The sequence below is a fragment of the Plectropomus leopardus genome, chromosome 10, assembly GCF_026936395.1.
Source record: "Plectropomus leopardus strain MGB_pleo_1.0 chromosome 10, ASM2693639v1, whole genome shotgun sequence".
Taxonomy (NCBI): Eukaryota; Metazoa; Chordata; class Actinopteri; order Perciformes; family Serranidae; genus Plectropomus; species Plectropomus leopardus.
The window spans coordinates 13,701,351-13,725,648 of NC_142185.1; the positions used below are offsets into that span (position 1 = coordinate 13,701,351).

Genomic DNA, 24,298 nt, shown 5'->3' on the forward strand with positions numbered 1-24,298 from the left:
TGATAATTTCATTGGGAAGAGATGACAGCTGCAACAATTAGTTGACTAATTGATAAATTGATCTACAGTAAATAATCCCCAACTATTATGATAACTGATAAATTATTATGGTAATATTTCATGCATAAATAGCACAAAAAGCTATTTCCTGCGTCTAAAATATGGAGATTTTACTTTTTCTGTTTTATATCATATTAAGCTGAATATATATATATATATATCTCTTTTGGTCTGACAAAACATCACCGTGGACAATAAGAAACTGAGATGGACATTTTTCAGTATTGGCTGACATTTTATAGAGCGAACAATTAATCTGTTACTTTGAGAAAATGTGCTTTATTTATTTACTCAAGTAAGGGGTGGATGGGGTATGACTTACATAATTAACCCCATTTCACAATTTTATGACTATGATAAATGGTGTGATTTTAGAAAACGCCTTTCAAAAGCAAATGTGGATTTTGGGGTTCTGAGGGTATTTAAAATAAATACAAAATTTAAACTTGTATGTTTTTCCCCTAAGCCAAATCGAAAACACAGCTCCCCCTCAAGTGCTTAAAATAATTAATTTCAACTGCCCCCCACCCCGCTCCAGAAATAATGAACAGTCCCTATAAAATAATCAGCAGATTAATCTGTAATGAAAATAGACAAGACCATGTAATTTACACAAAATGATGAAGTGAGAAAAAGTCACCTAAAACGTCCTTGCTTTATAACGTTACTTACTTACAGACATTTTGAATACTTTGGTTGTCCTTAGTAATGCATTTTATGGCACCTGATCTGAATAATATAAACATTTTTACCTCAAAGAGCCAAAGTGGGACAGGCTTCTTCACGTGGAGACTTCCGTTACTGTCAGTAAAGTTATTAATTTCGCGCCGTTGTCTTATTTACTTCAGACTAACACAGCTGACCTGAGCTGTACAGCAGAGGCATATTCCTGCCTGTTGACATTACTAAATTGGTAAGATACTCTGTTATTTTGACACTAGCTTGCATTCCTATGGTAACATATCTCAGTCTTTGACAGCCTTAAAAAACCCCTAAAGTAACGAAACCGCAGCGATATGAATCTAGTTTTTCAGAAATTCAGTGAAGTGGTTTAGCTAACTACGTTAGCTAGTGACCTAGCATATCTGCGTCTCCGGTGAAATTGTGATTTTTTAGCTAACTTTAAGGTAATTTGAGAATATATTTTAGTTTAACGTCAAATTTGCCTTATTTTGTTAATTACAGTTAGGTCAGCGCAATGGTGAGGAAAGCCTCCAGAAGTGTAGGGAGGTACACAGCGACACACAAATCCAGCAAGAGGACTCACTATCGGCCCCGTCCGACCAGAAGCGTCGTGACCCGCAGCCAGGCCAACACCAGCGGCTGCTTCTTCCACGGACTCCCGGCGGAGGTGTTTGACATGATCCTGGACAAACTGTCTGGTAGGTACTGTGGTGAAATGCAAGGAAAATATAAAATGTCAATATTATTTTTTCCTAGGTGAAATGTAACTATATAAATTAACGCAAGTACCGTACTTACAAATGTGCAGTACTTCACTTGAGTTTTTTAATCTCTTGCCACTTTGTACCTCCACTGTACACTTTAGAGGGAAATATCTCATCTTTCAACCCACCACAATTATTTGATTATTTGTATGGCCACAAAAACCATACATAATTGGCAACTATATTGATCATTTTAAAAATTATTTTTATGCAATACATTCTACCATTTCAGCTTTTCAGATATGGGGATTTACAGCTTTTCCTTTTAATTATTTTGATTTGAATTGACATTTTTTTTCCTGCACTGGGTACTTTTACTTGTAATACTTGTACATATTTTCCTGATTGCATTAGTAATTTTACTCAAGTACCATTTTCAATGCAGGATTTTAACTGGTAACAGGTATTAATACTTTTAATGAAATATAGGATGTAAATACCCACTCCACCTTTGGGTAGGTGCAATCGGTAATCCTTTTAACATAACCTATGAATACGTAAACGCGATTGAAACTTTAATGTGTTTTGCTGACTAAGTCAGAAATAAACGCCATGGTAACAAAAACAAGTACTACATCATTTGCTCTAAATTACATCAAAGTCCTGACATTTTGTACAGTACGTGGTTGAGCGTTGATTAGCACTCATTGGGTATTTCAAATTCAAGATTCATATGTACATTAATGATCAATAATATAACAAATACTACTGAGGTATGTGTACACACTTTGTGCGATACAGTTTTTGCATGTGTATACCATAATTTATGTTCATTTCTTCAATTTAACCACTATTTTTAGGACAGTATTAGAAAAACAGGTGAAAAAAGCAATGCTTTTTTGGTCCTTGTATTTTAAAAAAAGTTAATTTTCCAAAATTTCAAATGTATGAGATGAAAATATGTGTGTGTCAGTGCTGGAGCTCAGCGTATTCAGCATGGTGTCCAAGGATATCACTAAATCCGTTGTGGACTACATCTCCACTCTAACCTGGAGGAATAAAAGAATCATTCAAAGCTTTCACCACCGCACCTGCCCTGAGCAAAAATCCACTGTTGGACACTACAGAGACTTGGGTGAGTGGCAGTGTTTCTTTCACTGTTTTCCGAGACTTTATATCTTGTATTTATAAGTAACCAATAGTGCTAGAGATAAGCTACTTTGTCAAGTAAAAGGTAAGAAAATAATTAATATATGTTTTTAATTTAATGATGTGCTTTTGTGTTCATTGTCTCAGGATTGTTGTTCAAGAGATGCACGCTGTTGCTACCAACAAAGGACAGGTTGAAGTTTATCTATAGCAAGTTTTCACAGGTACGAAAAGGAGAGGTGAGAGGGCGAGCAAAGTTAGATAATATGATGTATTAAATGCCACATTAAAAAAAGAAAGTTTAATTACACCAGGCTAAATGATTTGCTACCAGAAAGCTGAAAATGCACGTTTTGCAAAGCTGTCGCTGAAACAATATATCATTCAGCCACATTGATATCTAGTTAACATAACCGTTGCTAATGAAGAGGCTCTGTTTCAGATTCCCTGCTTCCTGTTGGAGAAGTGTTTGGCACCAGACTGCATTGGCTTCAGCTGCTATGGAGTCTTCCTCCAGGTGAGGGCCTCATAGAAATACAGTGTTGTGTAATAAAATGTCACTTGAATGTGGGTGGACAAACTCCAGGTAGACACACTGAATATTTAAGGTCGAGAAATCTTTCAGTGTCCTATCCCAGTGCATCATTTTAGCAGGGAAATATGAGTCCTCTCTGTTAATGAAAATATTAATGTATGCTCTATTGAACACTCTGCAGACGCTGATCGCAGGGTGGGATGAGCTGGAGTGCCACAGAGTGTTCAACTTCCTGTGTGACCTCACAAATCTGATGCAGAAAATAGATGCTGTCGTCACTGCAAAACCAGGTGTGTCTCTCGCTGTGTGGAAGTAAAAATGTTGCTGAATATAGAGCGGACCACCAGCGGGGACATTATTCTTTCTACTAATATGTGGGGATTATAACATCTTAAAAAATATTCTGATAGTCTAGGGTTTTTTTTTGTAGAAATATTAATCACTCCTGGTGAAAACCAATGAAGTCTGCACTGCATTTAAGATAAGCATCTTAGTTTTCCTGGGTCAGCTTAGTGTCATTGGTTGTAGCAGCATGCATGGGTCTCGTAGGTGATTAAAATCTGAATGAGAATCACTCTCCTGTTGAGCCTTGTGAAAATCTTGAACTAGATAATACAATAATACATCTGTCTTTACTCATTTGTCCGTGCTCAGGGGTGAGGTGGTACCAAAGGCTGCAGCTCCGTCTTTTCTGCCGCCAAGTTCTGTTGGACCCGTGGCTAAGCCAGACAGAGTGTCAGTTCTGGCTAATGCAACTCCTGAAGCCTTGGCCCATGGTCAGCCAGGCACACTTACTGTTAATCCTCTATGGACCTCTGCTGCCTGAGGGTAAGATTACTTTCATACTAGGGTTACAATGGGATGAGATTTTCAGTTCAGAAAGTATTGTGGCTTCACAGTATTACATAATAATAATAATAATAATGACAATTATTATTATTATTATTATTATCAGTTAGACTTCCCTTTAACCTTAAAAAACTTTACAACTTCAAACCCTGAGCAAATTTGTGCGATTAATTAAAAAAAACATAGGGAAAAAGACATCGAGCAACTTGGTAAGAAATGTAAGAAAATGTTCTTTTAAAACTAGAAAAAAATGTCCGGGGAAAAAAGAAGAAAGCTAGTGAAAACCTATACTTCTATTTATCATAATTACATATTTAAAATTTAAAATGTAAATGTAAAATAAAGCTATATTTGTGATTATCATGATAATATATAATAATAATAATAATAATAATAATAATAATAATAATAATAATAATAATAATAATAATAATAATAATAATAATAATAATATATAATAATATAAATTAGGTTCTATAATCTATTATCTTTGTTTTTAAACTTAAAAAAACCCTTCATTTTTAGTTTGTTTTTTTTTTTTACTAATTTCTTGATCATTTTTGGTTCATTTCTTCTTTTGTTGCTCATTGCCAAGTTTTTTTTTAAAGAAATAAAGCCAGGCCACACTAAGTTTTGGTTGAACAAACTTCAACTTTCATATTATGGTATATCTAATATTGCTACAAACCCTATTTTATACTATTTTATAAAAATAATCAGTTTATATGTTTGACTTTATGAGAACAAATAAATCAGGGCCAGCTTTTGTTTTGTTGAGAAGAAAGTTCCTGGATTTGTTTACACTCTGAAAACACAATCACTGTAATCCCCCTTGGTTACGGTAAGTACTGAGCAATTTAAATTTAAACAAAAAATAATACATTAGTGGCAAGTTTTGTCCTGAAGTGATTTGCTTTCTGCACCAAATGACTGCTTGCACTTGGCTGTAGTTGGAAAACTTGGCTCACCTCCTGTCCAGCTTGTCTAGTTTTTCCATTGTGATGTGGTCGTGCATGACACAGTGAGCTTCTTTCGTCCATGCAGGCACCGGCGGGTGGCAGGATCTGGCAGAGAGGGGGCTTCCTCACAGCGCTCTGTGGGACCTGGCCAGGGCCATCCTCCTGCTTTTGGGTAAACTAGAAGACAAAGGCCAGACAACCAGTTTACTGCTGGCAATCGTTGAGGAACTCATTGGTATCATACTTCAGTTCTCCTAAAAAAGTTTTCATGTCACAGAAAGACACAAATGAGGGTAACCGGCTGCCAAAGTGAAAAGAAACGTAACTTGTTTGTCCTGCGCTTGATCATCCTCAGTCATTCCTCAGCCGTGGCATGTGGAGAATGTGGCTCGTCTCTTGGTGCTGTGTGGCAGCAGTCTCTGCTACACTGTTCTGGCCAGCAAGGCCATCAATGGACGACTTCCTGAGATCTCCAGACTCATCGTGTACATCATACTGGTGGGAACCCTAGTTATTTTATCATCAGATGAATAGATTTAAGGAAATTTGCATCAACTTAAGGCTCATTTACGGCAGTATTTCTCACAGAATTGGAATCTATATGTGGCGATAGCTGACGACAGTGAGGATAGGGGTCATTCTGTGTCCCCTCTCTAAATTTAGACATGAACGCAGCACCGGCAGAGCTCTTCATGAATATTTTTTTTTCCTCAGCAGCAGTTTGTGATTGGCAGGGCGCATGATTGATCTGTAGATCTGGTCAGAGCTGATTGGTTCAGTTCTCTTCATCCTCAGGTGTGTGAGAAGGACGGCTATCACATGTCCTGGGCGGTGAAGTTGGTGCAGCAGATCTGCGGGACGTTCAGCACGCCTCCCGAACGGTTCAGCTTCATCCATCAACTGGAGAACATGTTCTCAGAGGTCACCAGGGAGTTTTTTGAGTTCTCTCTAACAGGTAAGGTGGTGCAGCTTCCTGCAGTACAAATCTGATTCGTCTTGACCCCAGGATATAATATATGATACTGATATTGTACTCATAAAAGTATGACGGAAAAGTAACTACAGCATTAAAGTGGCGGTTAAAGCTATGGTAACATTTTGAGAGAAAACCAACAAAACAAACAAGAGAATCACATCATGTGCAGAGATGTAGGCAGATTCAAACAGTTACCAAAGAAAATATGATGCATTTAGAGATGTTGACTGAAATGCACAATCACAGATTTGTTTGTCTGTATGTATTCTGTACCTATAAAAAAAAAAAAACATTCAAGCTTATATAGGGTAGAGTGGTAGTGGTAGGATTTTTTTATGTTTTGAAAATATTTTTTATTTATTTTTATATATGAAAATATAAAATAAATATTGAAAATATTTTCTGCCTCTCTTTTTTTTCTTCTCAATTTTGCCACCTAGAGCAAGCCCTCATGATTATGTCCCTTTTTAAAATGTTTGGAGCTATTTTATTGGTACCCACGCTAATAAAAAAACTCTGTAGTGGTGTATTTCTTATGTTATGTTGTTATGTTCTTTGCTGATGTGAATATAATTGTAGAGCATACTGAATGAGTTTTAAGGGAAATAAGTGGAGTGATTTTAGAAATGTGCTTCTCAGTTCAAACACATTCACATACTGTAAATATATTGGTATTCTATAGACTGATGGTTCTCAACCTCTTTGGCTCGTGACCCAAGACACCCTGTCATCATAGGCTTCATGAGTCTATTAGCTGTGAACAATTCAACCAAAGATAGATATTTCCTCCTTAGACTGTTTCATTGTATTAGCTTTTAAACTGAGGTAGATCTGAGAAAAGCTAGAGAAAACACACTTTATGTTCGGAACTGGGAACCACTGGCCAAGATATTTCTTTGAATAGACCTGCAGAGCCTCTGATTCACATTAAAGTGCTGTATAAAAACTCATTATTAATGCTATCATCTGCTCTCAGGGAACCACCTCGAGGACCGGGAGACTTTCCAGACCCTGTGTGTCCTTCTGGACTCCAGTGCTCGCTTCCACACCAAATTCCTCCACATGTTCCTAAAATAGTAGTGATGCAAATTGAAAGTGTCAAGGAAGAGGTGGGAAAAATACAAACTTCAATAATGAAGACGTTACCTAAAGAAGTGAACTAAAGAGAGTGATGGACTTTTACAAAAATAGAAGGATTTGGGAAAATGTTTTATGGTAGCTTTGAAAGTTCGGAGAAATCGAAGGTTCACTCTATGATATAAAAAACACACTGCATTTGTTGGTTGGAAAAAGAGCTGTTTGGCAGCAGAATGATTATTTATACATATTTTATATTTTTTTCCTCAAAGTTCTTAAATCTTGTTCATTACTATGTTTATAAAACATATTTAATATTTATTCATTCACTGGAGTGATATTTATTGACATTATTTATAATTTATTCACATTGAACCCCTCGGTAAATGTCGTTGTGATGCAATGATTTCATTGTTTTTGTATAATTTAATAAATTTATATTTTCAATTTTATTTGTCATTATTTGTTTTGTATATTGTAAGTATTTAAGGCAGCTACCATCACATAAAAAATGGAAACAAAGCACACCCTCAGCAAATAACAAGCTTTTATTATCCTCCAGGCAGTACAATATTCAGCACTGAGAGCAGTTTCAAAAAAAGTTGATGAAATTTCTTAAATTAAAAGATATGTCACAGAACAAAAAAGAGGCAGCTTTAGATACAAATGTTAAACATTTTCTGTGTACAGAAACAGCATACAGGATATTTTCAGTGTCTTATGCAGACTGCATTCACATTAGTGTCAGTAATGATTTACAACATTGGTACCAAACTATTAGTGGCCGCTTTAAATAATCACTTTACGGCGTGCACACAAATTGTACTATTAGCAGGATTTGTTAATTTTTTTTTTAAAGAAACATGGTGTCAGTTGGAGCGTGCACAAAAAGTACTAGATTTTAACAATGAAGTTTAAGGCCTATAACACGGAGTGTGATGAATTCACCAGGCGGTAAATGAGATCCAGTCACCACATCCACATCATGTCCACGGTCACAGGCATTTCACTCGTTCATGTGCTCATTGTTTTGATATGATCTGATGGTAGGAAAAAAAAGAAAGAAACATCTCTATAATTTTCCTATTTTGGAGCTGGTTGTGCTGTATTTGTACCCAACTGATTTTGAGGAAAAACATGTAATTGTGATGCAAAACATATTTTAAATAATTCAAAACCATATCTGATCTTTTTGGCATTTTTACAAAAAAATATGACTTTTATTTTGAGTTGATTTGCTGAGCAGTTACACCAGGAAATGTACACAACACAGAGATTTACCTTCATATTGGACAAGAGGAGATCTACAGTATATAAGCTACCACACAAAAGTTCAATTTGGATGGTATTTATGTCTGTAGGGGAAGATGAGTAATTTTAACCTCGGAAACCTAAGCAAATTGTCTTAATTTCTATTTAAAAAAAAAAACATGGGAAGAAGGCATTGAGCAGACTCTAGAAATTACCCAGAAATTGGCAAGAAATTAGTAAAGAAAAGTAAATTACTTGAAAATGAGCAAAAAACAACTACAAAAAAGTCAGAAAATAAAAAAAAAAGACCTGAAGATCTCAAAGTGATTCTGTAAATACTTAAATACGAATATATAAATAAATAGTTATGATAATAATAAATACAGTTTTCTCTAAATCTATGAATTCCTGCATTTTGGGTGACATTGTTACTATTTTCCTTCTTTGAAATGTTTTCAAAAGAAACCAAACAAAGGTTTAAATACTAAGATAATAATAATAAGACGTCTTGATGCACCACAAGAAAAGTGATTTCAGTCCAGGTTTCTAAGGATTAATATTACAAGATTTTTCTCTTTAGTGTTAATTACAGTCACAAATACCTCCTGTTTTTGGTAATGCTCATTTGTCCTACACATCCAGAGAGATGCTGAGACACAATCTACCACCACAGTCACTTTACATGTTGACACGACAAGGCATGATAATACTCACTGTGCAATTTGTTCTATGGGTATAAAAAAAAACAACACAAGTCTTAATTCAGACAGCACTTTTACATTGACATTAAAATTCTGAGCACATAGTAACTTTTCTGTTTTTTTGGCAGAGTATGAGGGTTTTAATAAAAAAATTACTGAACAGACACATTACCTTGTAGCCAGTCCAACCCCTCCTGGAGACCCTCTCCCTTGATAGCGTTGCTGGCACTGACAAAAACAAGGAGATGTCGAGAAGTTAATCTCCTCATGGCACACATTCACTTTCTCGTGACTTTTCTTGGATCCTGGATGTTAAAAGCTGTCTAGCTCTTAATCCACCTGCCTTCCATCTGTCTAATGAGTAAACAAGGTGGTAAACACATGTATGTAAAATAACCAGGCTTTCCAATAACTGTGCCTCCTAACAATGTTTAACCTGAGCTACGGAAAAGGACAAATAAGCGGATATTGGAAACAAGCTCTGGAAAGTGGTAGTGGGTAAACACGCCTCTTCACTTTATAGTATCAGTTTAAGACTTTAAGCTGTAACTCTGGAAGCACAAAATGTTGCAGATGGGAAAAGGACAGAACCTTTTTAATCCAAGTGCACTTGGAGTGCCAAACAGTGGCAGGATTCCTGTTGTAAACTACTCAAAAATATCTGTGGAGGTGGCCTTTGCTTACACACCCATCATGAGGGTGAATATTTGACCATAAAGTGGTGACCCCCACATGAACTTCACAGCTTCCTTATAGGACTGTGCGTGTGACCCGAGCACTACAAGTGAGAATCAGATGAATAATTAACTAAATTTTGGTCGGTGTTACAGTGTGCAGCATGCCTGGGTTAAAAAAAAAGGCAGATAATTTACCAGATGTGCCAGGGTTTGTCTTTGATCTTCTCCAAACACAACATCTGTGAGACCCTGACAGAAGACATGGCGTCCCGCAGATCCATCTTGTTAGCGAAGAACAATACTGGGATCTTTTTGCTGCGGATATCTGAAAAACGGGACAGACACAAAGACTGAATCATGTGCCAGAGGAAGATAGAAAGAGAATCATTTTAATTCTGTTTTGTTTATCCAATAACAAATTTTAGCAAAGAGTTTGTGTAGACCTCTAACTATCTATCTATATCTTTAAAAGTGTCAATTTTATTTAAAATAATACATTGGGAATTGAAAGTCATATCATATTAGACTACATGTCATGATGGAGGAGTAAAACCAGTCACCTCAATGTTTTATCTATTTATTTATTTTACATTTGTGCTCTTTGTGTCTGCACCTTTCCTTCTTTGGTTTGCAAATGCTGCAAAGTCATTTCCCTCAGGTTAAATAAAGTTTTATCTTATCTTCTCAATAGCTTTGTTTTAAGGGATGCTGCCCAGTGAAATAAACTTAAGCAATCCGTTACTTTTACTCCAATTTTATTTTCTTCCTTTTTTGGTGAGATTTTATTGTCATCATGTTGATGATGTTTATTAAAAAACTTTCATTTGTTATTTCACAGATTTCACAATATAAACCCTGAACCATGCCTAATAACATATTTCATAAAAGGCCTAAGCATGATTCCTACAGTATTTGGAAATCAAACTTTCTACAGGAAAAATAGTACCTGTACTGTATCTTTCTACAAAATATGTAAAGCAGTATTGAAGATATTTTTCGTACCTTCGTGATTGAGTAGAGTGTCTAGTTCCTCTTTGGCAACAACCATTCTCAGTTTATCACCGCTGTCAATGACAAATATGATGGCATGGCTCTCTCTGAGGACGAGAAGAGAGGAGGTTATAACTGACACACAGTCATGCTGCTGCAACAAATATCTGATGAGCATGTTGTGTGTGTCATACTTGTAGTAATGCTCCCATAGGTTTCTATATCTGCTCTGCCCAGACATATCAAAGACTGTAAAAGACAGGCTGCATGTAGAAAGAGACAGAGAGAGAGAAAGAGCGCACAGCTTAGAATGATACCTAATAATGCATTAAAAAACAAATAAATACACATTATAAATGTCTATAAAATTCTACCTTGAACTCTTGAACTTTTCAATGTTGAAGCCAATTGTTGGGACTATTTCTTGTGCCTGTGTCTGCATTCACCCACACACACAAACAGGCGGAGACATGCACACAAACACACAGAAACAGACAAGTAACGGTAAAAGTATGTCAACAAGGAAATGGTATAAGTAAAGTATTATGTGGTCTTTACCTGACTAACATGTTTCCACTCCTCTGACAATGGGCCTAAATGATTCGAATGCTGAAAACAAGCAATCAGTGAATGATTGCAGTGAAATAAAGTGATTTTGACAGGCCAATATTTATCCCAAATGATCATGATATGAGTATCTTAATAAGTGTGTGTGCCCACATAGTAGACTATACAATAAACATAGGCCTCTCAATTTTTTCTAATTCTCAAAGTAAGGGCCACTTCATTATACTTACATTTGATGGTTTCAGTTGGTTGATGATGGTAGTTTTGCCGCTGTTGTCCAGACCCAAACACAAAACGTTGACCTCTTTCTTCCTGAGGCCAAGCCAGCCTGACAGTTTATCCAGCAGCCCCATTACACTCGATTAAAGCCACACCATTTAAAGTCTAACACATCACCCCATAGATAGTCTGACTACTGCAAAGTAAATACATTAAATTAGCAATTTCTCACCAAAGCAACTATAATGATAAACATAGCCGTGGATGGCGTGTTCCCAGAACTTGCTGTAAAGAGTGTCACAAGCTGGGATGCCGGCTGGGCATCCCAGCTTGTGACAGGTAATCCTATTAAAGCGAATTAAGCTCTGCGAACCACCCGGTGACCTGATCATGGAGTACGGAGCTTTCTAGGTGCCCTGTCCTGATGCATTTGATTTACTCTTCTAACACTTTACCTTGCCTTACCTAACCTTACATTATTAATTAATTGGACCCACTATCTGTTGCATTAGTCCATCTGTGTTTACACTAATTCAAGCAAACTGTGACAAATGTTCACGTAAATCTACAATGAATAAGAAATAACAAACACAGAAACATAAATGTAACCGTAAAGAGGGCTACAAGGTTGTAAATATTGTAAAATGTGGGCACTCTAAATCACATGTATACAAAGATATTATGGTATATGTAAGCATACTGAGGAAATACTTGTTTACAAGAAGGGAAACTCTCAGCAGGAAAAATATGATGGATCCCATCTGAAAATCATACATCTAATATAATATTTTCATTGTGATTTTAGGAATTCAATTTGAGCTTCTCTCAGGCAGATCTGGAGCTGCGGTGACTGGTCCAACAGCTCCATCTTATGGTTATCAGACATGTGTCTGACTTTATGTAATTACCAGGTATGCCAGGTTGAAGAGGGTGAAAGAGTGTGACATTATCACTTACTAACAAAAAAACAAACAAGAACAAAAAACAACAGGAATAAACATTAAATTATTTTAAATTATATTATTTAAATATAATTTAAATTATTTTATTTTAAGAGACAAGACTAAAGCTGAGGTTTGAGGTTTTTTCAGTGAGGTGACACATGTTGGTGAGATTTCTCCTATATTAAGCATTTAAAACACACAACCTGAAAGATAAAGGACATCTTTTTTTCCTTTGAATTAAGGCTGTTTTTAACTAAACTTATATTAAACACATGTTGTCCTTTTTGTTCATGTAATAGGCTGAAACATTTTAAATCTGTCTAGTCTGGCTTTTTGTTGTTAATTTTTTTATTTTATTTTTTATGATTGGTTTTGTAGGTGTGTTATGTATGTTTGTAAAATTGTTTGCATTTATTACTTTTTTGGATGGAAATTAATAACCATATTTATCTCCTTCTAGACTGGCTTTTATTTTTTTAAATTTTTTTTTATGTTTTGTTTTTGTATGTTCTTAACTTTGTTCACTTTTTTTGCGATTAAAATGAAATACTTTATTTGTCTGTGTCTAGTCTGGCTTTTTGTTGTTTTTTATTCTTTTTTTTAATGTTTTGTTTTAGTATGTGTGTTACGTATGTTTGTAAATTTGTTTATAGATGTTGCTTTTTTTGTAAGTAATATTAAACGTAATATTTTGAAATATGGCAACCAAATTAAATGAGTAGTCAACCACCAGAACTGTTCATCTTTATTTGCAAATAAATATTCGCTGTAACTGCCTCTTACAGTGTGCAAGATCTACAACATCTCTTTGGAAATTATAGAAAAATAAAATACAAGAATTATAAGTATACTTGTACTTTGTACAAAAGAACGTTCTAACATTGCTCAGCAGTAGAACATGCTAAACAAACAGCATCTGATATTCTCCTTTTTTCTGTAGAGGGGGTTGTGACTGGGAGCGTATGTGTGCAAATATGTATGCGTGTGTCTGGATGTGCATCTTGTTTTTTACTCCTGGATGCATAACTACGCTGTGACTGAAAGCAAAGATCTCGGTTTGCCTTTGACATTTATCATGGAGCCCCAGTTTGTTAGAAAAAGCGCAGCTGTAGGGGGGGCAGCGCTCTCTTGAATTATGGAGTACAACTCAAACTAATGGCTAGGTCCTGTGACTGCATTGAAACTTATGAACCACTTTAAAGTGTTTCTGTCTTGCATGGTTAACGGACTGTAAGGCATTCTGCGTGTGTGTGTTAGTGTGTGTGTGTGTGTTTGTTACTGTTAATGTTAGAATGACACATAATGAGTTATGATGCTGCTGTTTATGTTCGTTCTCTCTCAGCTGTCCTTAGAGTCCCTCACTGTCTCTGCGGGACAGCTCTGTCTGATCACACCAACCTACTGACTACTGCCTTTTCTCCACCTGGTTTTAGCTACTTTTGCTGCCTCCACCTCAGCTAACTAGTTATACTCTGCAGCACTGCCTATTCACCACTTACCAACTTAGCACATGAAGAAAAATGTTGATTTTAATGGCATAATCTGACATCATCTACTGCAGATCCAACAGTTTTCATTACAGACTACGTCTATGTACACTGGTTTCTCAAACTGCCACAACCTTAAGATGACCATAATGTATGAACAGACCGGGGTAGAGTCATCTACAGATATCCAGTAATTTTGATTATTCTGTTCTGACATCTTGGATCAACTTTGCCCCAGAAGTGCGCTGTCTAAATGTGTGCGTGCAGGCAAAAAGAAATAAAAATGTATATGAATTTCAGCTTATTCTGAAGAACCATATAAGCCCATGTTAAGTTTCCAGACAATTTCAAACATCTCCTATCTATATCTAAAGTCTGTGAACATTCATATGTTAAGACGGTGGAGATTGTGTACTTTCAGGCAATGCATAACATTCGCAATCCAAAATAAATCAGGTTTACTGCACAACTTGTGAGTACACCGGTTGCTAAAAACTGCTAGATTAGACTTGTATGGTTGTTCAACTGAAGGCAACGGATCCAGTTCTGTGAGCTTAGCGTGTGACGATAACAACAGGTGGATGTCGTGGGTTGAGAGTCCTCCCATGGCACAATTCTTAATCTCCCTTTTCTGAGATACTGAGGTGACTGCATAATACTGTATTGCTGATTTGGATAAAAATCTGAAATAAATAAAACATCTTAAATAAGATCCAGATTTACTAGGGCTTTCACATACAGGACTGCACATATATAGATATTAGGTTATGATAATAATTATCGATTAATTGTCTATACACTTTTAAACATTCAAGAAATCTCCATAACTTGCTTCTTTCTTCAAGTATTAGCGTACCAGATTCTCTGGAGAGAGGGTAAACTAAAGCGATGCAAATAAAACCTTCATGATAAATTATCGAACTCCAAAATAAAAATATTGAAGATACTTTTTTTTCAGATACTTTTCGATTGCACATCCGATAGCAGCTACATGAGCACATAACTCAGAGCGAAGAAAAGAACAAAAAAAAGAAGAGTAGTCAAAAGATTGAGTAGATTATGTTTGCAAATCTACATCTCTAGATATTGTTGCTCCACACACAAAGTACTGCTGCTGCAACAAGGCATTACATTCCCCTAAGTGAGGGCCTGGGCCAGTCTTTAAAGTCTATCTGGCAGAGCCAGGTATTCTGGGTAAGGGGTGTATAGTAGGAAATAGTCTGTTACTACTGGATGTGAGGGAGACCAAGGGGCAGTCTGCTGTGGTAGTCTGTCCAATGACCTCCTGTATGAGGGGTTAAGACTCAGGCACAGGCTGTATAGACTGTCTGTCCAACGGTCTAGACTTCACTTCCATCTGGTCCATCTATCTGTCCGTCCCAAGTTGTGTCAAACGTCGTCCTCATACATGGAAACCCTTCTCTTGTTCGTGCAGTAGCTGAAGGCGGAGGGTCTGTACGCTGCTGGTGATCCGCCTCTGGTGGCCGATCAGCTCCACCCCTATACGCCTCACATCTCTAGGCCGAGAGGGAAAACACAGAAACAAACACACACACATACGAAGACGCTTTAAGTCTTGCATGTGAGGACTTTTCACTGACTTCAATCGTTGCCTAAGGTTTTTTCAGGGAGGCCCTTTGAGGCCTAGTTTCCACGCTCATCTGTATATTTGAGGATTTATCCAGATGCAAACTGCGTTATCGGCAAGCAGCGACCTCTGGGGCTGAAAAATAAGGCCGACAATGCAGTTCTTTTGATGGCCACTTTAGGATGGCTCCAGAAGCCAGTCAATCTCCATGAATCTCCATGTTCAAATGGTCAACTTTACAGCTGAAATAAACATGTTTACAGTCTGGTTAAAAAAAACCAAAAAAACGGTTTAGGTCTCTATGGCCAGGTTCATTACAACTGTACAGGAGGTGAATTTCTTCTATAACTCACCCATTTATATTTTGTTAAGAGTTAAAGTTACTCATAAGGGTGGTCCACTTTGAGTGACAGGCTGTCCGCTGTCCTCTGCTACTCAGATCAGATCAGATCAGATCAACCCCTCACTCCTCCACAGCTCTAGCCTCTCGACCAAATGTGGTCCTTTCTGGCAACAAAAAACCAAGATGGCGACGGCCAAAGTGCCGAACTCAAGGCCTCAACAAGGGAGTTCACCAACCAATGGACTTCGTCCCTTATTTATGGTGTGAGGTCACTGAAAACAACAGTTTTTGGCTCTTAATGTCAGAGTGTGTGCCATTATATCCTTTATGAGGCATCACAAATAAGGCAACATTTAATGGCAGATGTGGCCAAAATAGTGACAGTTCTAACCTTGCTAACAGGATGTTTTTTTTTTTAGATATCTACACATAAATGTACAGGTACTTCTTTACTATATTGAAGAACAGAGTCATCAGAATGCACTACAGAGGTCATTGCTCCAGGTAGCCTTCCAGCAACACCGTTTTTAATGCTTCTAATTGGCCAACTTCTTCTTTGTCCTCTTTGCTTCAGGGTAAGGGTTAAAATGTGCCTGCTGGTTTTTCTATGCTCTTGACAGCACTTCTGTGATGTTATGCATATTCATTTGGAGAAAGATTTCTTTAGAACTGCTTGTCCGGATGTTTTTTTTTTTGTTACAACAAAGGAAGGAAAAATCACGTTTTCAGAAATTCCCATTTGACTGTGGCCTCGGCCTGAGCCGTGTAGACAATGTTTATACTGCCTAGTAAAAGGCAGTGATGTATTGATCACAAATGTGCTATAAGCTTCATTAACTGTCCTCGGTTATATAAGGGCTGAGTGAGTACTTACGAAATGATCACACTCAAGTACAATACTCATTTTTCTATCTTTGTAAAACATCATATGTATGCAAAGACGTGCACACTGAGTTATTTTAGACACATTTCAGTCACAATGTGAAACACAACATAATTTCACCACAAACACAGAGCTGTATCAACCACTAAAAAGGGGAGCAAACACGTTTTTTTTTTTATCAATTATTGATGTTGTAGCGCAATTGTCTCCAGTGTTAAGATGTGAATCTCCTTTTTTGACTGGTTCCCTCACCCTGTGGTTCAGTATAAAGACTTGTTATTCCACATTGTGAATTTGATACTGAACCATGACTGAAATGTGTTTTTAATTAGCTCGGTGCTGACATTGTGCAGAAATGTAATCTTCTCCTCAAATGATTTCATGTCTATAAACAGCTGTCCATCCGGTGTGCATTATAAAACACCTCATTTGTATTTAAGAAAATATAAACTCCTCAAGTGATGGGAACACTATGAAATAAATGAATCATCCAATTAATTAAGGGTATTTTCTTGCAATTTAGCATTACACGAACATAGTGTTGGGGAGCTTGTAAGACATCTTCAGAGTTTTACTCTCACATTTTGAAAGCTCTTTCTCAGAGCTACGGGAGACATTCACAGTCTGAATCTTTGCAAGAAGTAAATTGAACCTTATGAGTAAAACTGGTGAATTGTCCCTTTAAATCACCGCTGCTGCTACAAAGGTAGGTCCCATTTGGTTTCATGCCATCTAATAATGGGTATGTTTTGGCTCTGCTACTCACTCAATACTCATCCTCGCCACAGAATCCAATGTGTTGTAGCCAGCTGCCATGAAATTGCTCTTGTACTGACTCATCTTAATGGAGTCCAGCCAGTCACCAATGGAGATGAACATTGGGTAGTCCATTTCCTCCCCCGGAGACTCTGGTAGACTGAAATAGAAAGCAAAACAAAACCAAAACCCCAGGTTATGTAGGTTTCTAAAGCATCTCAGAGGTGAACATCTGATCTAACTGGCTTAAAGTTTGAGGGGCAAAACAAACTTGGTCCTACTTTAGGGGGCAAGAGAGAGCATTTTCTAAACTTAATCTGATCTAGGAGAGATACCCTATGACTGCTCATTGTTAACTGTAACTCAAATAACTCAAGTTCTGAACTCTGAGTCCAGAGATGTTTGAAAAATATAGTTGACAGTCATCTGTGCAAATTAACTGACTGAACTGAATTTACACTTAAAACTGTAACTTTTAAAAGTTAAAAAAATAACTTTTTTCATATTTGCTGAAACTGCCACTGTATTTACACTAAATGAGACATATGATCTGTGTTGCACTGTAGTGCTTCTAATGGCCTTTTCACAAGTGAACAAAAATAACCAATCAGAGCGGTGGAGTCTCTAACGCAGCATTCAATCATGTTAATCATTGCCTGTTAACTTTGGTTAAACTGTCAAACTTGGTTTTGCTTGTAAGAGCCACTAAATCACACATTTATACCTGGTAAAAATGTTTGCATTGGTATGCGGCGTATTCAGTACCGTACCTCTGAATGTCTTCTACCAGCGGCAGCAGGCTGCTGGGGTTACGGATCAGTTTATCCAAGAAGGTAACAACATCGGTGAATTTGGGCCGATGACTCCTCTCCTTCTGCCAGCAGTGCAGCATCAGTTGGTGCAGGGCCACGGGACAGCCCATGGGTGCAGGCAGCCTGTAGCCCTCTTCGATTGACAGAATCACCTGGAGAGACAGTCAGATGTGATGAAGGATGAAGTCTAAATAAGAAAAATGGTGTCTGCATTAGAATTTAATTTTAAAAAATCTACTTGGTTGGAAGGTTTAATCTAGAGGCTTCAAATTAAGTTTTATTTCCTGTGATCTTGCAGGCAGCAGCTCACAAGAAAAACACAATAAACCCACTGAATTACATACATCACCAAGGATTTCTATTTATTTATTTTTTGATACATAAGCTTTACTTTGATGCTTTTCTTATACACTCTGAGATCTTATTTACACGCAGAATCAGTGACTTATTTAAAATAACTTCTTAAAACTCATTTTTATGGACTTGCTTTTATATGATGTTGTCGTGATTTTAATTAATCTATTTTAATATGTCTTTTAAATTATTTTTAATTCATTCTTTTATTCTTTGTCTTGATTGTTTTTATTTCTATTATTATTACTATTATTTCTGTGTCTACTACTTAAATTCTTTGGATTGCATTTATTACTATTGGTATAGGATCGTTACTGTTATTTTTGTTTAATTGTTTCTATCTCTATTTCTCATTATCCTCTTTCTACCTTAAATTCTACCTTAAACTTGGCAGGCCTTAGTTCGGCTTTATTGTCTGCCTGTTACAGTTTTAGAAACCCATCTTGATTCTACTTTGCCTTGTTTGTCAGAATTCATTGTAAGCTCTTTTTTTAAAGTTGCTATATAAATAATGTTAATATTATTAGTATCATTACAACCCTTAAAAACTTGTTTCTTTCTTTCCAAATATTAGTAAAATGAGTAGTTGTTAGTAATAAGTATTGAGCACAGAAAACTTTACAACAGCTATCATAAAAAAATGATTAGAGATGAAAAATAGTTACATGCATCAGTTTATGTTAACAGTGATGGAATGTAACTAAGTACATTCATTTAAGTAAAAGAAAAAACAGAATAAAAAAATATTAGAGCAGCTTTTTTTTCGTTATTAGGCCTGTTCTTACTTTTTTAAATATAAATATATAGCTTATGTATTTAGATCCAGGGCTATTTATAAAACATTTATAAATAGCCCTGGAGACCTAACAATGCTGCTCAATTAGAGTATTGTAAAGGTTAACCTTGACAACAGTGTTTTACACAATTAAAATGTACAACATATTCCTGTATTTAACAGACTATTTCTGTGAAAGAGATCACATTTTCGCATGATTTTCCATCTCCTTTCACACATTGATGTCACATTGTCACTGACGAATAATGTTAAAAGAGTCTAAAACATGACATGCTGTCATTTGATACATCATTATTGTGAAAAAAATAATAATTAAAGAAGCACTTAGATACAATAATAGTAACTCTGCCTGTCCAAATATAAGTCTGCAGTTAAGAGACAAATTACCTGCTTGATCTTTTGGTCAAAATGGCAAGCGTCATCATGTGTAACGCTTGTGAGTGTCTGTCAGTTTCCATAACCATCACTTTGAATTTACAAATAAGTTTGAACTTTAATGGCTGAGCCCAAACCTCATATGTACTATGAATCAATTTTAACATGTATGGCACGCAAGCGTACATCCCTTTATTTTTTATCTGAGCTGATAGCGTATGTTACTGCAGCCTCCACACAGCAGATCTCCATATCATATCTGAGAGTCTACGGGAAAGTAGAGATCCATGTATCTTTGTGGGGAGCAGTGGTAAGTGGCTGACCAGGATGAGATAGTGTTTGGCTGCTTTTGCGGCTTGGCTGGCCTTTTGCCTTGGAAAGCACTTCTAAGCAATTCCCAAACAGCACAAATCCTGCCCAAACCCTGGGACCATAGTGAATGTGTGTGTGTGTGGATGTCTGTGTATAGATGTGTATGAATCTGAGTGTAAGGGGTTGAAGGGATTACGGTGGAGCTTTCACACTCAGCGGAGAGAGGGATGGATCTGCTTCCTCCGTGGCCCCTCCAATCCCTGACCACAGCCCAGGGATCAGCGGGTTGCTCAGCCACACTGAATCCACAGCTTTAAACTCCCCCTCCATCAGACCGGAGTCCTCTGAACCCCTGACCTTCACTGCTCTTTTCCCTTTCCCTCTCACTCATCTTTTTCATCCTTTTAGTGAATCTCACCAGCATTTGTGTTCCTCCCCTCCTCTCTCTCTCAGAGGTAGGCTTTTGATGTGAGAACAGAAACAGAACAGTCAGGGAGCAGGTGAAAGGGCAGCAATTTTAACAGATATAATGGAAAATAAACTCAGAATATACTCAGTGGAGCAGGACTTGAATTGAAAAGTCAATATTGAGGTGTGCTGTATTGTTAGAGGCAAGAGAGCCAGGCTTGTGAGGTGAGCATTTGTGGAAACAAGTCTCTCCCATCCTCGACGAAAGATCACAGAGATGCCTCTGAGAAAATCACTCAAAGGAAAAGTGTTGTAAGGCAAAACGACAGCAGCTGTTTCCGTGTTCACTATACTAGCTGATGACGCTGTGTCAAAAACCTATCTTACTATTTCCAAAAATACAAAGAGTTTTTTTAGGGATTACATAGAGAGGTCATGTAAATATGATTGAACAATTACATCTGAGTACTCATGAATCCCCCAGCTTTTACCAGTCACTGTTATCACGCTGTCTGCTGGGGTGACTGAACAAGAAGCGACTAAACTGTACCCAAGTGAAGACCTCCACTGGCTGGCTGTTCTCATTCGGAAGTTGTCAAATAGCGCTGCTTTTGTAATGATTTTGGCGTAAGATTCTGATGGCAAAAGCAACTTCTTGTGGCTGTATGATACACCGCCAGGTGGCTTCAGCTGAGAAAGCAGCCAGGCAGAAATGTTAAGTGTGATATGATTCTCTGTCAGATGGCTGGACGGCACATGCTGTGGCAGCATGACATGAGGATGGGCAGCCTCAGTTGATAATACAGCCGGACGGCACTTGTTGTGGACGATATGCCGCTGGACAGCGTCAGGTTAAAAGGCTACCTGTAACGATGTGATATAAGGACCGTGAAGGTCCCTACAAGGTGGGTGGGTGGACAGGAGGGGCAGTGGTCCAACAAACCCTGGACTTTTATGTGGTAGTCCACTGTTTGCTTCCCGTCTGAATGTGATGGATTTTTCACCTAATCATGTGTTTTTTTTACCTAACCCTAACCTTCAGTGCCTTTGCTGCATAATTCTAAGCATGTGCTTTTGTTGATGTCCTGGTGTTGGTTGCCATGTGCTTTTGTTGCCTAAACATAATCACATACTTTTGTTGACATCCTAGCGTCAGTAGCGACTTCCCAGAACATCAACAGCAGACGAAGAAGGATACCTAGAGCGTAATATGTAGACGCAGAAGTCCAGTGATGAAGTGGCAATATGTGATGACTTGGGATGAGAACATGTTCCCATCAGCCAAAGCAAATGTTGCCTTATTTGTTTTTGGATTGAAGTAAAAATATTGAAGCATACATTTTTGGGTGCACCTTTAGCGCCCCCTACTTCTTGCTGTTACAGAAATTAGTGAGGTGAGTTTCAGACTGGGCATAATTGTGTGTAAAATCAAGGGAGAGAGTGAATGAGTAAAGTTGAAAATTTGATTTGCTTTCTGTCTAGACATACACTGGTCTAAATGAGGATTATAAGGGACTCTGGACTCTATACATTTTTTTTTTACACATTATACATTTTTTTAATTTTTTTTTTTTTTTTTGTCAGGGACCTTGGCCAGAAAATATTAATCCCAAAAGGGAGAATGTTTTGACACAGATTTAGCGAGGAGTTACCAAGTGCAGTCCCTAGGTAGGTAAACATGACTCACAATGACCTCAGCTTTTATGACTGTTGCGTCATATACCACAAACATGATCACTTTAACCACTACTTATCTATTTTAATTAATTGGCTGAAATTTGTTTACCATATCTCACATACAGTAGACTTTAGTAGTTGTTATTTATTCTCTTGGCATAATTTGGCTTTAAAGACAAAGCTAATTTGAGTGATCAAAACTAAGAAATTCAAAAGCCCATTAATGAATTGAGACATCAGTCACCAAACTGATTCCTAAATCTAATATTTTCTTCCACTGCAGCAGCTCTACCATTTCTTTTCTGAAATCTTTAAAAAGCTACTCTGTACCAGGACCCATTTCTGTCAAATCTGACTTTAAGTGTCTTGAATATGCAGCACATTGTACTCAGCGGCAGAAGCTTTTCGGATTAAGTCAGTGAGACTTGAGAGTTTTTTGATTGAGGAGGGAGAGTGAAAAGAAGAAAATCAGGTCATTTCTGCTGTTATTCTTAATCATTCTGTAACTAAAGAGCATTTTATATATATTTCCCCATGTAACACAAATGCATCATAAACAGCTGTTGAGATGGCCACAGTACTCACATCCTGATTTGACATCTCCCAATACGGCCGCTCTCCGTATGACATAACTTCCCACATGACGATGCCATAACTCCATGCATCGCTTGCTGAGGAGAACTTCCTGTATGAGATGGCCTCAGGAGCAGTCCATCGGATGGGGATCTTACCACCCTGTTCACACAAGCAAATATTTATTACAGTTATTCACTGCACAATAAACAGCATCACTCCAAAACTGACTCCCACCACATATAAAACTTAAATTATCGTAGCTGTGGTCGCAGATTTTTTTTTTGCGGGCTCTGTAGCACTCCTGTTCTGAATCCTGAAACTTTATCACCTCTTCTGTGTTTATCAAGTTCAGTATCCACCTCACTTCACCTCACCTCTCCTCACCTCACCCTTCACATCCCTTATGTGGATTTCAACCACGGTCTTGTGGAGCAGAAAGATAAACCTGGAACCATAAACACAGCATTTCTTTCACACAATAACCTCAATACAAACCAGGAAATGGAGGTCACTGTGGGCTCAGACAGATTTACAGAATGGCGTCATTTCAGTCCAAAAGTTTAGCTTTTGCTATCGAACGCAACTCCATCTCTCTCTGGCCTCAGGAGAGAGGGCAGAAAAATCAACATTTCGGCAGCCAAATCAAGTATGAGATGAGCAATGCATCAGTTTGCTGATGTCTCAAGATTAGCATCGGTCGGTACCAATCTTTGAATAGAAAATTAAGTGTCCCAAATTTGAAATGCCTTGTCATACTGACAAGACTTCTATTTGGGGAAAATATGAACTTGCTTTCGAGAATATAAATGATAAGATACAACAACAGTTGGTTCTTTGTTTAGCAGTGACACAGAGAGGATCAGCTACAGCACAGCTGGTAGGGAGTGTCTTGTAAGCTCTCAGTACATCCGTAAATTGAGTTGCTGTTTTCTGGGTCTCTACTCTTGTGCCTTTCATAGTTCAAGACTTCAAACTCCACTTCTAATGAGGTTCTCTCACAAGGCCAGGAAAGGAAGGCCAGGAGAAATCTGTCAACCCAGAGTGAACATGACTGAAGTGAGAAAAACTCGTATCCTTACTATTACTGCTGTGGTACAGTAAATAATAACACATTTACCATATTGATTTCTTTTTTAATCACCATATTGTTCTGATATCCCATTTACATAATGGCTTAGTAAAATACATTGTTACTTTGGGTGGTTTGCTGGAACAAGGTAAGATGATCTAACACGCGGTACATTAAAAAAGAAGATTTGATAAATTGAAAGATGATCTTTTTTAAAAATTAAACTAGGCTGTCTAAGCATTACAAAGATGTAAATACTTTTTAAACAGGTGCTGCTTGACCAGAGAAAACAGAGAAAAAGGACTGACATTCACTTTTGCTCAAGAGGTAGAAAACCTACAACTACCAGAATGCACTGCACTGCACTGGGCCAATAAACGCTCCTGCTGGTAGGTGACTTAATGTGAGCTCGCCCTTTTGATACAATGCTTGCTGGATTATATTACAGTTAAACAGTAAGCTTAATTTTTTTCTGAAAACATTTGAGATGAGAAAAAGGAAACACAGTAAGAAGATCTTG

General features: G+C 37.3%; 3 protein-coding genes across 6 annotated transcripts in view; 1 reads left to right on the top strand and 2 right to left on the bottom strand.

Moving 5' to 3' along the window:
• The first annotated feature begins 877 nt into the window (after positions 1-877).
• LOC121948617 (F-box only protein 47-like) lies at positions 878-7,405 on the top strand. The gene is made up of 11 exons (XM_042494009.2): positions 878-973; positions 1,246-1,442; positions 2,422-2,583; positions 2,745-2,821; positions 3,040-3,114; positions 3,314-3,422; positions 3,787-3,960; positions 5,026-5,175; positions 5,296-5,438; positions 5,736-5,895; positions 6,893-7,405. The coding sequence occupies exons 2-11, from the start codon at positions 1,259-1,261 to the stop codon at positions 6,991-6,993; spliced, it is 1,335 nt and encodes a 444-aa protein (XP_042349943.2). The 5' UTR covers positions 878-973; positions 1,246-1,258; the 3' UTR covers positions 6,994-7,405.
• A 118-nt stretch (positions 7,406-7,523) lies between these two features.
• Positions 7,524-11,713, bottom strand: LOC121949591 (ADP-ribosylation factor-like protein 6). 4 transcript variants are annotated; one of them, XM_042495324.2, is made up of 9 exons: positions 11,410-11,711; positions 11,171-11,221; positions 10,987-11,048; positions 10,807-10,875; positions 10,625-10,719; positions 9,818-9,947; positions 9,118-9,173; positions 8,959-8,971; positions 7,524-8,033 (listed from the first exon to the last, which is right to left on the bottom strand). In XM_042495324.2, exons 1-9 carry the CDS (start codon positions 11,530-11,532, stop codon positions 8,000-8,002), a joined length of 633 nt encoding a protein of 210 aa, XP_042351258.1. In that variant the 5' UTR covers positions 11,533-11,711; the 3' UTR covers positions 7,524-7,999. The 4 variants fall into 4 exon arrangements, with proteins under 4 accessions (XP_042351258.1, XP_087939214.1, XP_087939213.1 ...); XM_088083088.1 differs by lacking the exon at positions 11,171-11,221 and having other exon boundaries at positions 11,410-11,713; XM_088083087.1 differs by lacking the exon at positions 8,959-8,971.
• A 1,339-nt stretch (positions 11,714-13,052) lies between these two features.
• The window catches only part of LOC121948703 (ephrin type-A receptor 6-like), a 215,899-nt gene continuing 204,653 nt past the window's right edge, over positions 13,053-24,298 (bottom strand). Inside the window, exons 14-17 of the mRNA XM_042494107.2 lie at positions 22,719-22,868; positions 18,170-18,363; positions 17,410-17,559; positions 13,053-15,346 (exon numbers count right to left, since the gene is read on the bottom strand). Coding sequence (XP_042350041.1) covers positions 15,232-15,346; positions 17,410-17,559; positions 18,170-18,363; positions 22,719-22,868 — 609 coding nt within the window. The 3' untranslated portion in view covers positions 13,053-15,231. The remainder of the gene's footprint in view (positions 15,347-17,409; positions 17,560-18,169; positions 18,364-22,718; positions 22,869-24,298) is intronic.